Below are 11,529 nucleotides of genomic sequence, written 5' to 3'. Positions count from 1 at the left end.
CCGGGTCCGCTACCTCGCTCCCGGTCTCCTTTGACAGTGAGGATAACATTTCTACCTCCGCTGCTGCGCAAGATAAGACTGCTGGTGGACGCACTAGTTGTTTCTGTGTGTGAGACCCTGAAAATGGGAGGACGCAGGTTACATTTGGCACTCGCAAGCCATCCAGAGCGGCAAAGGTTTTTTCCTTCACGCGTATTTTGACAACATGTTCAAAAAAGAATGTTACCGCCAAAAGCGTTCCCCTGGGATGCCTAAGCGGATTGCTAGACTTAACCTTTTTGAGGAGCCCCTTATAAAGAAGTGGACTGTGCCACCTACGGTGGAACCTCCGGTCTCAAGACTAAATAAGGCTACCATTATCCCAGTGGAGGATTCCCTGTCCTTTAAGGATCCGGTGGATAGGAAGACTGAGGCTTTGGCCCACAGTATGTACTCCCTGGCGGGGTCTGCACTTGCACTGAGACCGGTGTTCACTATTGCCCTTGTCATGCACATGTTGACTGAATGGGCTAAGTTACTACGCCGTGACCTGGAGGGGTTACAGGTTTCCTCTGACTTCGAGCAGCTGTTGGACCAGCTGGTGCAGGGGCTGCAATTTGTTTGTGATGCCGAGCTGGACACTGCACCCATATTGGGCCAGTTTTGGCAGTGGTCCTTCGGTGTACACTTTGGCTGAAGTGCTGGTCTGCGGATCGAACTTAAAAGAAGGCCTTGACCGATCTACCTTTTCAAAGAGCTGGCCCGTTTTGAGCTACCCTGGATGACATTAAGGGTCTCACAGGGGGGGAAGAGTAACTCTCCACAAGTTACCAAGGGTAAGGTCCCTCGTCGCAGATGGGGTCCCTCCTTCTCCGCACACAAAGTTTTTTTCGTTCCTCAGGGTCAGTCAATAAGGTGAGGCCCTTCAAGACTCCCTCGGGCGAGTCCAGGCGACCCTGGTCTGGCGAACAAAAGTCCGGTTTCTCCCGACCTGCAGACAAGACCCCTCGGCCTGAGGTTGCGCCCTAACCCGTATCTGGGGTGGGGGGGTGTCTTTGCCGGTTCCCGGCCCTGTGGCTAATCCGGATATCACACAAATGGGTTCAAGAGGTCATATGGTCCGGTTACAAGATCGAGTTTCGATCAGTCCTTCCGGTAAGGTTTTTCCTTTCCAATGTGCGACTGTCCCCGGATCGCTTGCTGGCACTCTATGGGGCAGTTCAGGGCCTGGTGCAACAGGGGTAATAGTTCCAGTTCCGTATGTGGAACATTTTCAGGGCTTTTATTCAAAACTGTTCACGGAAGGAAGACAAGGTGTGTCCAATCCTGGACCTGAAAGCACTAAATTGCTTAGTGCGAGTTCAGGCCTCCATAGACCTCAAAGATGCCTACCTTCACATCTTCATGCAGGACACCAACGGTTTCTCCATTTTGCCGTAGGAGAGGATAACTCAGTGTTTGGCGTTGCCCTTTGGTCTCGCCTCTGCTGCTTGGGTCTTCACAAGGTGTTGGCCCCAATCCTGACGCTGTTGCGGAAGTGAGGGATATCGGTTCTGGGTTACCTGGACGATCTGCTTCTCCGTGCAGAATCTCTTACAGTGCTGGAAACAAATTTGGCAATTACCATGAGAACTCTGGAGGAGTTTGGGTGGATTCTGAACCTTCAGAAGTAGTCTTTGGTCCCTTCCATGAGACTGGATTACCTGGGCCTGACTTTGGACTCATCCTCAGCCAGGGTGCTTTTTCCTCAGGCAAAACTCCAAGAACTCCAGCCTGCAGTTCAGCTGTTGCTGACCAGCAAATGGTTGTCCCTTCGGACCTACATGAGAGTTCTGGGACTGATTGTGTCGTCCTTCCAGGCGGTCCCCTTTGCTCAATTTCACTCGAGGATCCTCCAGAAGGAAATCATTCTCAATTGCAACAAGAATCCAAATTCCCTGGACATTCAGATCCAGCTGAGCCAGGCAGCCAAAGAGTCCCTGATCTGGTGGCTTTGGTCCTCGAAACTCAAGCAAGGGAAATCCTTCCTCCCTATATATTGGACAATTGTCACCACGGATGTAAGTCTGTCCGGATGGGGAGGAGTTCTCAGCAGGTTGTCTGATCAAGGAGTCTGGTCCCTGGAGGAATCCAGGTTACTGATTAATGTTCTGGAGCTGAGAGTGATCCTGCTTTGCCTAGTCCACTGGACCGAGTACCTGCAGGGTTGTCCAGTGCACATTTAATCGGACAATGCCACGGCCGCGGCTTATGTCTATCACCAAGGAGGCATCAAAAGTGACCTTGCGGCCTTGGAAGTGGCAGGCATCCTTCGTTGGTGGAGCGATTTGTTCCTGCTCCCTCGACTTTTCACATTCCTGAAGTGGAAAATTGGCAGGCGGATTACCTCAGTAGACAAGCTCTGGATGCAGGGGAATGGTCCCTTCATCCGGCGGTGTTACAGCAGTTGTGCCTTCGTTGGGGCACTCCATATGTAGATCTTTTGGCATCTCGGGTCAACAGAAAAGTACAGAGGTTTGTGGCCCGCTCCCGGGACTCTCTGGCGGACGCCGCAGATGCACTGATGGCCCGTGGGGTCAGTATCAGCTGATGTATGCCTTTCCTCCTCCTCCAGTTGCTGCCAAGACTTCTTCGCAGGATCAAGGCAGAAGCGATTCATTCTTTTGGCTCCTGACTGGCCTTGCTGGGCTTGGTACGCCGACCTGGTCAGACTAGAGCAGACGCTCCTTGGAGATTTCCTCTCAGGGAGGATCTACTGTCGCTGGCTTTGATGGCTTGGATGTTGAAAGCCAAGTGCTGAAGGACAGGGGTTTGTCTGCTTCAGTGTTACCCACTCTGCTTAAAGCTAGGAAAGCGACTTCTAGGAAGATTTATCATCGTACGTGGAAGTCGTATATTTCGTGGTGTGAGTCTCTTGGGGCTCCCTCACGCTTTTACTCGGATCTTGGATTTCCTTCCACGGGGAGTTGATCAAAAGCTGGCCTTGAGTACTATCAAGGGTCAGGTCTTGGCCTTGGCAGTTTTCTTCCAAAGGCCTTTGACTACCCATTCCCTGGTGCGTAACTTCATCCAGGGGGGGCGACACTTGGTACCCCTGGTGCAACTTCTATTGTCACCTTGGGACCTTAATTTGGTGCTGTCGGTTCTCCAGAAACCTCCCTTCGAAATTATTAGAGAGATTCCCCTGCTTACCTTATCCCAGAAGGTGGCCTTTTTTGTGGCTATTACTTCTGCACGCAGGGTGTCTAAACTGGCGGCGTTGTCCTGTCGTCCTTCCTACCTGGTGGTTCACAGGGATAAAGTGGTACTTCGTCCGGATCCGTCCTCCTTCCGAAGTTAGTTTCCACTTAAATGAGGACATTGTGTTACCCTTTTTGTGTCCTAAGCCAAAATGCCTAAGGAGTTTGCACTGCATACTCTGGATGTGGTTCGGGCAATCAGGGTGTACTGGGCGACTACTGAGTCTTTTCAAAAGTCAGATTCGCTCTTTGTTCTCACGGATGGTCCAAAGAAAGGACTGCCTACGTCTGCTGCAACTATTTCCAGATGGATCAGACAGACAGTTGTGCAGGCTTATTCAATTAAGGGTCAGGTTCCACCTTTCCCTGTTAAGGCGCATTCTACTCGGGCGCTTAGTGCTTCCTGGGCTTTTCGCCATCTGGCATCTGTGCTTCAGGTTTGCAAGGCGGCTACCTTGTCGTCTGTTCACACCTTTACCAAATTTTATAAGGTGGGTGTGCTGGCATCTGCGGATGACTCTTTTGGCCGCAAAGTTTTGCAGGCTGCTATTTAGGGGGCTTTTTGGCCTTCCTTGAGGGTGTTTACTGTTTGTTTCAGGTGGACCTCATCTTGTTGTTTTCATGAGTTCTATGTTGCCTGGTTGGCTATGTTTAGCCTTGGGGACTTTTTTTTTTTTTTCTACTGTTCCCACCCCTCATTTTATGGCACTGCTTTGTGATGTCCCTACTGACATGCTTCAGGGACTGCGTCCGTCAATGAACGATAGAGAAAACTGGATTTTTGACTTACCGTAAAATCCTTTGCCTGCCAGTACCCCTCAGTTCTTCTAGCACTCTATGTATGGACTCTGATAAGGAAATAAGTTCCTCCGTGCCAGAACTGTATCATGAGTATCTGTACGTCTTCATTAAACAGGGGGCTGAGACCCTACCCCCTCACCGCCCCTATGATTGCCCGATCGAGCTGCTCCCAGGGGCCGAAATTCCTTTTGGACGCATTTTTCCTTTTTCAGAACGTGAATTAGGGCACCCTAAAGGCTATGTGGCAGAGAATCTAAAGAGGGGATTCATCCGACCTTCTACCTCAGCAGGAGCCGGAATCTTCTTTGTGGAGAAGGACCATTCGCTTTGGCCCTGTGTGGCCTATCGAGAAATAAACAAAATCACGGTTAAGAACCGATACCCCCTGCCATTGATTCCCGAACTCTTTCAGAGACTACCTGGACATTTTTGTAATCGTGTACTTAGACGATATCCTGGTTTTCTCTACTTCCCTGGTCCAGCATCGAGAACATGTTAAGAAAATACTCCACGGACTCCGGCAGCACAGACTCTATGCTAAACCAGAAAAGTGCGAATTCGAACAGCAGAGTATCCAGTTCCTTGGTCTGGTGATTTCCTCAGAAGGGTTTAAGATGGATCCACAGAAGGTCTCCGCCATTCTGGACTGGCCAGCACCTGTGGATAAGAAGGGGGTGCAGCGTTTTGTGGGGTTTACAAATTTTTATAGAAGATTTATCAAGGGGTTCTCCTCCATCATCTCCCCTATTACCCTGCTCACCAAACAGAGTACCCGATTTCACTGGACTCCCAAGGCTCAGGCCGCCTTCACAACCCTAAAAGAACGGTTTACTACTGCTCCTATTTTGAGTCACCCGGATCCTACCCTGCCCTACCTACTCGAAGTCGATGCTTCTGAAAATGCGGTAGGAGCAGTTATCTCCCAACGCCAGGGTATCAAGGACTTGGTCCACCCTGTAGCCTTCTTCTCCCGTAAACTCTCGCCTGTGGAGAGAAATTATGATGTGGTAGATCAGGAACTCCTTGCTATCAAGACCGCTCTGGAGGAGTGGAGATACCTGTTGGAAGGAGCAGCACATCCTATCCTCATATACACCGACCATAAGAACCTGGAATATTTAAGAACAGCCAAACGCTTGAGACCTCGCCAAGCACGATGGGGAACTTTTTTTTTTTTCTAGGTTCTTATTTCACATCACGTACCAGCCGGGTTCAAAAAATATAAAACCAGACGCTCTCTCCCGGATGTACGACAGCCCAAAGGAAACTCCCGTACCAGACACCAATTCAACCGAAGGTAATTTCCTGTTGTTGCAGGCTGATCTTTTTCCTTTCTGAGACAAGCCACGGTAGATGTTCCCCGGCCTCCTGGAATTACGCTGATACCCAGGAATGGGTTACTATGGAAAGGAGACCAAATTTTCGTTCCGGAAAGTGCCGTGTAACCATGCTGGGACTCTGTCATGACCATCCGCTGGCAGGCCGTTTTGGGATTCATAAAACCCTTGACCTTATTTAGCGAATGTTCTGGTGGCCCGTCTTAGAGAAGAGTTGCAAGCAGTACATTGCCTCTTGTGCCATCTGCACCCGAAGCAAGACTGCTCGAAACAAAGCATGGGGCTTGCTCAGACCACTACCGGTTCCTGACGGACCATGGAAGATGATTGCAATGGACTTTATTGTGGAACTTCCTCCGTCAGATGGGTGCTCTGCCATTTTTGTAGTAGTGGACCGTTTGTCAAAGATGGCCCATTTCGTGCCACTGAGGAGCACACCTTCCACTCTGGAGACTGCACAGGTCTTTATCAAAGAAATAGTAAGGCTCCACGGGGTCCCAACAGACATTGTGTCGGATAGGGGGATTCAGTTTACCTCTCACTTCTGGAGAGCACTATGTGAGTCTTTAAAGATCAAATTGTCAATGTCCTCTGCTTACCATCCCCAGACTAACGGGCAAACTGAGAGGACCAACCAGACACTCGAGCAATACAGTGGGTACGGAAAGTATTCAGACCCCCTTAAATTTTTCACTCTTTGTTATATTGCAGCCATTTGCTAAAATCATTTAAGTTCATTCTTCTTCCTCATGAATGTACACATAGCACCCCAAACTGACAGAAAAACACAGAATTGTTGACATTGTTGCAGATTTATTAAAAAAGAAAAACTGAAATATCACATGGTCCTAAGTATTCATACCCTTTGCTCAGTATTTAGTAGAAGCCCTCTTTTGATCTAATACAGCCAGGAGTCTTTTTGGGAAAGATGCAACAAGTCTTTCACACCTGGATTTGGGGATCCTCTGCCATTCCTCCTTGCAGATCCTCTCCAGTTCTGTCAGGTTGGATGGTAAACGTTGGTGGACAGCCATTTTTAGGTCTCTCCAGAGATGCTCAATTGGGTTTAAGTCAGGGCTCTGGCTGGGCCATTCAAGAACAGTCACGGAGTTGTTGTGAAGCCACTCCTTCGCTATTTTAGCTGTGTGCTTAGGGTCATTGTCTTGTTGGAAGGTAAACCTTCGGCCCAGTCTGAGGTCCAGAGCACTCTGGAGAAGGTTTTTGTCCAGGATATCCCTGTACTTGGCCGCATTCATCTTTCCCTCGATTGCAAACAGTCGTCCTGTCCCTGCAGCTGAAAAACACCCCAACAGCATGATGCTGCCACCACCATGCTTCACTGTTGGGACTGTATTGGACAGGTGATGAGCAGTGCCTGGTTTTCTCCACACATACCGCTTAGAATTAAGGCCAAAAAGTTCTATTTTGGTCTCATCAGACCAGAGAATCTTATTTCTCACCATCTTGGAGTCCTTCAGGTGTTTTTTAGCAAACTCCATGCGGGCTTTCATGTGTCTTACACTGAGGAGAGGCTTCCGTCGGGCCACTCTGCCATAAAGCCCCGACTGGTGGAGGGCTGCAGTGATGGTTGACTTTCTACAACTTTCTCCCATCTCCTGACTGCATCTCTGGAGCTCAGCCACAGTGATCTTTGGGTTCTTCTTTACCTCTCTCACCAAGGCTCTTCTCCCCCGATAGCTCAGTTTGGCCGGACGGCCAGCTCTAGTCGTCCCAAACGTCTTCCATTTGAGGATTATGGAGGCCACTGTGCTCTTAGGAACCTTAAGTGCAGCAGAAATCTTTTTGTAACCTTGGCCAGATCTGTGCCTTGCCACAATTCTGTCTCTGAGCTCTTCAGGCAGTTCCTTTGACCTCATGATTCTCATTTGCTCTGACATGCATTGTGATCTGGAAGGTCTTGTATAGACAGGTGTGTGGCTTTCCTAATCAAGTCCAATCAGTATAATCAAACACAGCTGGACTCAAATGAAGGTGTAGAACCATCTCAAGGATGATCAGAAGAAATGGAAAGCACCTGAGTTAAATATATGAGTGTCACAGCAAAGGGTCTGAATACTTAGGACCATGTGATATTTCAGTTTTTCTTTTTTAATAAATGTGCAACAATGTCAACAATTCTGTGTTTTTCTGTCAGTATGGGGTGCTATGTGTACATTCATGAGGAAGAAGAATGAACTTAAATGATTTTAGCAAATGGCTGCAATATAACAAAGAGTGAAAAATTTAAGGGGGTCTGAATACTTTCCGTACCCACTGTATATCCGATGCGTTACCACCTTTGTCCAGGATGATTGGGTCTCATTGCTACCCTTGGCGGAATTTGCATACAACAATGCCAAGCATTCGGCTACAGGTCAGTCCCTGTTTTATGTCAACTACGGGTTTCACACATCCTTCCTACCCTGCCTTGTTCCTGAATCCGCAGTACCAGCAGCCCGGGATATCGTGGATTTTCTCAAACGTAACCGCAAACCTTTACAAGACGCTATGACCAAGGCTCAGAACTCCTATAAGGAGACTTTTGATAGGAAAAGAGGGGAGCTAGTTCTACAACCAGGCAACCAAGTATGGCTGTCTACAACAAATCTTCGATTGGCTTGCCCTTCTAAGAAATTGGCACCCAGATTTATAGGTCCATTTCCGGTGAAGAAGAAATTAAATGAGATGTCGTACGAACTTGCCCTACCCGACTCACTCAAAATACATCTGGTTTTTCATGTATCGTTGTTGAAACCCGCAGTACCCGATCCTTTTCCAGATAGAAGCTCGGGACTGCCTGCACCTGTAATTATCAATGTTGACGAAGAATTTGAGGTATAGGCCATTGTAAACTGCAGAAGAAGGAGGAATCAGCTGCAATACCTGCTCAAATGGAAAGGCTACGGCCCCAAAGAGAATTCCTGGGAACCTGAGCGCGAAGTTCATGCCCAAAAGCTAATCCGTAATTTCTTTTGCAGCCATCCTCAGAAAAGGAATCTTTTGGGCACCTGGAGGTTGCCCATAAGGAGGGAGCAATGTCAGGGATTCGCTATAATGCGCAGGCGCACTGGTGCCACAAACCGGCAAACGCCTATGCGCGTACGCAGAGGCGCATTGAATAGTTCGAGGCTACCATGGAAGAGTTTGGGGCTACCATGGAAGAGTTTGAGGCTACCATGGAACATTCCGAGGCTACCATGGAATACTTTGAGGCTACCTATCATAATTTGCGCCAAACGTCCTATTTAAGGGGAGTGGTCACACTGAATCCTTGTTGTGTGATCTTCAGCTCTCCTGTACCTGAATTACCTGCTGTTCCTGATCATCTGACCCGACTTGCCTTCGACCTTGATTACCTGCTGCCTGCCCTGACCTCGGCTTGTCTTGACTACTCTTCTGCCTCACCCTGATCTGCTTATTCGCTACCGGCTATTGGACTTGGACCTGCTCTTGGCCTGGCTGAGGAATCCGGAGGACCGCGACATGGTGTTGGCATGCAGCCAAATCCATCCCCACCATCAGGGGCCCTGGTGAATACTGGCTAGCACTTAGACTCCGCGCCTCTGGTGAACCTGTGTCCTGCTAAGATATCCTGTCAACATCCCTGTCCTGGGATCGCACATAGTTCCAGGCTCTTCATTCGGTGAGACATTCCTCTACACGTCAGGCTCTACCACGACATCCCTGACACTGCTTTGATACAAAACTTACATCCTGCGAGAGAGGGTGTACCCTCTGGGACTGCCTATAGGTGTAGCCAGAACTTTTTTTCTGTCTAGTGTCCTACTCCTGTAGGGGGCAGTATAACCCTACTGATATGCATCAGGAACTGCGTCCGTCAATGAACTTAAGAGAAAATTATTTTATGTTAAGTCAAAAATCCATTTTTTTTTTGTTCTCCAAAATTTTCGATCTTGGTTTTGGAAAACCTAAAAAAAAACTGTGGTGATTAAATACTACCAAAAGAAAGCTTTATTTGTGTGGGAAAAATGAATTTTGTTTGGGTACATTGTTGTATAACCGTGCAATTGTCTTTTAAAGTGTGACAGCGCTGAAAGATGAAAATTTGGCTGGGCAGGAACAGGGTGAAAGTACCCAGTAGGCAAGTGGTTAAGGGACAGGTTTGTTAAGCCTTGTCTTTGGCTGGCTTGCTGTACTGTAACTCCTCTTACAAAGCCAGGAACAGGTGAGACGCTTGAAGCCACAAAACAAAAACCAAGTACTGCACTGGCTGGAGCTTAGAAGGCAGGGACCTGCTGTTGTGGTTAGAGACCAAGTGGGACATGGCAGAGTGAATGATGTGGGTGAATGATGTGGGAGAATCCAAAAGTAAATGGTACGGGACAGTCGCACATAATCTGGGACTTTTGAGAAGTTTGCTTTAAATGTATTTCCTGACTAATCAGGGGTAGCAAAAGCTGGAGGGGTTTTCAGACAGTTTGAGGTCACAGCTGTGCCTTCTGCTAGCCTTGATATTATATATTTTTTTTTTTACAAACAAGGTTCCTCTATATTGGAATAACAATACAGCATACAATATAAGTGTAGCCAGTGCACAACATCTTAGAAGAGGGGGAAACGGATGTGTAGGGAGAGAATAGTAATCATTCAGGGGGAAATACATTGTGAAAACAACTGAAACGGAAATTATAACACACAGAATACTAAGCAGTACATAGAAACAGCCGTACAAAAAATGTAATGATCCTAACTGTCCAGCCAGGGTTGCCAAATTTTCTCATATTTTTGGGGGCAATTTCTATTAATATAGGTGAGTTTATACCTCGGGAGGTCCTGGTGGGGGGGAGGGAGAAATCCAGCAAAGGACAATTTCATTCTCAGCATAATAAAGCTTCAGAGAGATCAATAAACGAGAATACTTATAATGTCTAACCTTATCAGAGATACCTTATCAGAGATGCCCAAGAGCGCCAGCTCCGGGGCGCAAGTGACCGAGAGGTGTAAACGGGTGTTCAGGATGTCGAGCACCGCGCCCCAAAACTCAGCCACCTGTGGGCATGTCCAGAACATGTGGAAGTATGAGCCCTCCTCGGTGAGACATTTGGGGCATGCGGCCGGTCTTGCAAGATACATTCTGTGCAGCCTCTGCAGAGTAAAATAAACCCTATGGAGGAACTTTGTTTGAATGAGTTTGTCCCTAGAAGCAATCACCGGTCTGGAGCCAGCCCCCAAGCAGTCCTCCCAGTCATCCCTATCAAATCCAGGTATGTGCATGGACCACCGTTGCCAAAGATGCTCTAATGCAGGTGAATCCATTGTCAACAGGGTAGCATAGAGGGCTGAGAGTGGCTTAGGAAGGTCAGCCTGCGCCAACACATCCTCCAGGCGGTCGGTCTGCAGAACAGGGGTGACCGGGAACTGAGCTCTAATCGCATGGCGCAGCTGCAGGTAACGGAAACCTATCCAGCGGGGCAAGGCAAATGATAGCCTTGATATTTTTAAATTCAGTTTGTGGCCAAAAAAATGCAGGTTGTCTTGATACTTGCAGGTCTGCGATGCGTCATGGGAGGGAGCGGCGCATAGTCAGCTCAGTTCAGGACTTCTGATTTTTAACATGCTTTTCTTTCTGTTGTATTTCATATGTTGTATTACACAACTGCCCTTAGAATTATCTCTCTTGTGTTGCTTAGGATACTAGTGGAAAGAAGTGTGAGAAGGAAGAATACTTGGGAAGTGACTTCGAACCATGGTCAAGCAAACGTGGAGAAATTTTGGCTCGATACACAACATCTGAAAAACTTTCCATTGTGAGTGTATCATGCTGTTGCATTGCAAATTCAGTTATTAATTTTGAACAGTGTTCTGCATTTAATACATTTCTCTGGCAGGAAAATGTTCTTTCGTTCATATCTTTCATAGCTCTATATCTTCTTGGACAATTGGGTTATGCTGCTTTCCATAGGAGTGACACTAGGCAGAAAAAAATCGACTATGCCCCTAGGGCAATCCTATGGGGTATTCTCCCACTTCCTACTATAGGACTTCAGTTTTTTTCTGCCTCGTCAGGAGTAAGGACCTAGTTCCTTGCTGGGATCTTTTTGATCCTGGCATTTTTTCCTTTTAAAACTGAATCTTTTTTCTTTTATTTTTTGAAGTCTGTTCCAGTGAGAACTACAATCAACTGCTGGACTTGGCGACGCACTGGATATCCT

The 11,529-nt window shown here is 47.7% G+C and overlaps 1 protein-coding gene across 3 annotated transcripts in view; it reads left to right on the top strand.

Moving 5' to 3' along the window:
• The window catches only part of VPS35L (VPS35 endosomal protein sorting factor like), a 1,473,617-nt gene that overhangs the window by 77,262 nt on the left and 1,384,826 nt on the right, over positions 1 to 11,529 (top strand). For all 3 annotated transcript variants that reach the window (XM_082262328.1, XM_082262327.1, XM_082262326.1), the window contains exon 4: positions 11,008 to 11,124. In XM_082262328.1, coding sequence (XP_082118454.1) covers positions 11,008 to 11,124 — 117 coding nt within the window. The remainder of the gene's footprint in view (positions 1 to 11,007; positions 11,125 to 11,529) is intronic.

The sequence above is a fragment of the Pelophylax lessonae genome (assembly GCF_965119305.1).
Source record: "Pelophylax lessonae genome assembly, chromosome: 6".
In the NCBI taxonomy this organism is placed as follows: domain Eukaryota; kingdom Metazoa; phylum Chordata; class Amphibia; order Anura; family Ranidae; genus Pelophylax; species Pelophylax lessonae.
Note: the sequence above shows the minus strand (reverse complement) of the source record. Positions and strands in the feature narration are given on the sequence as shown.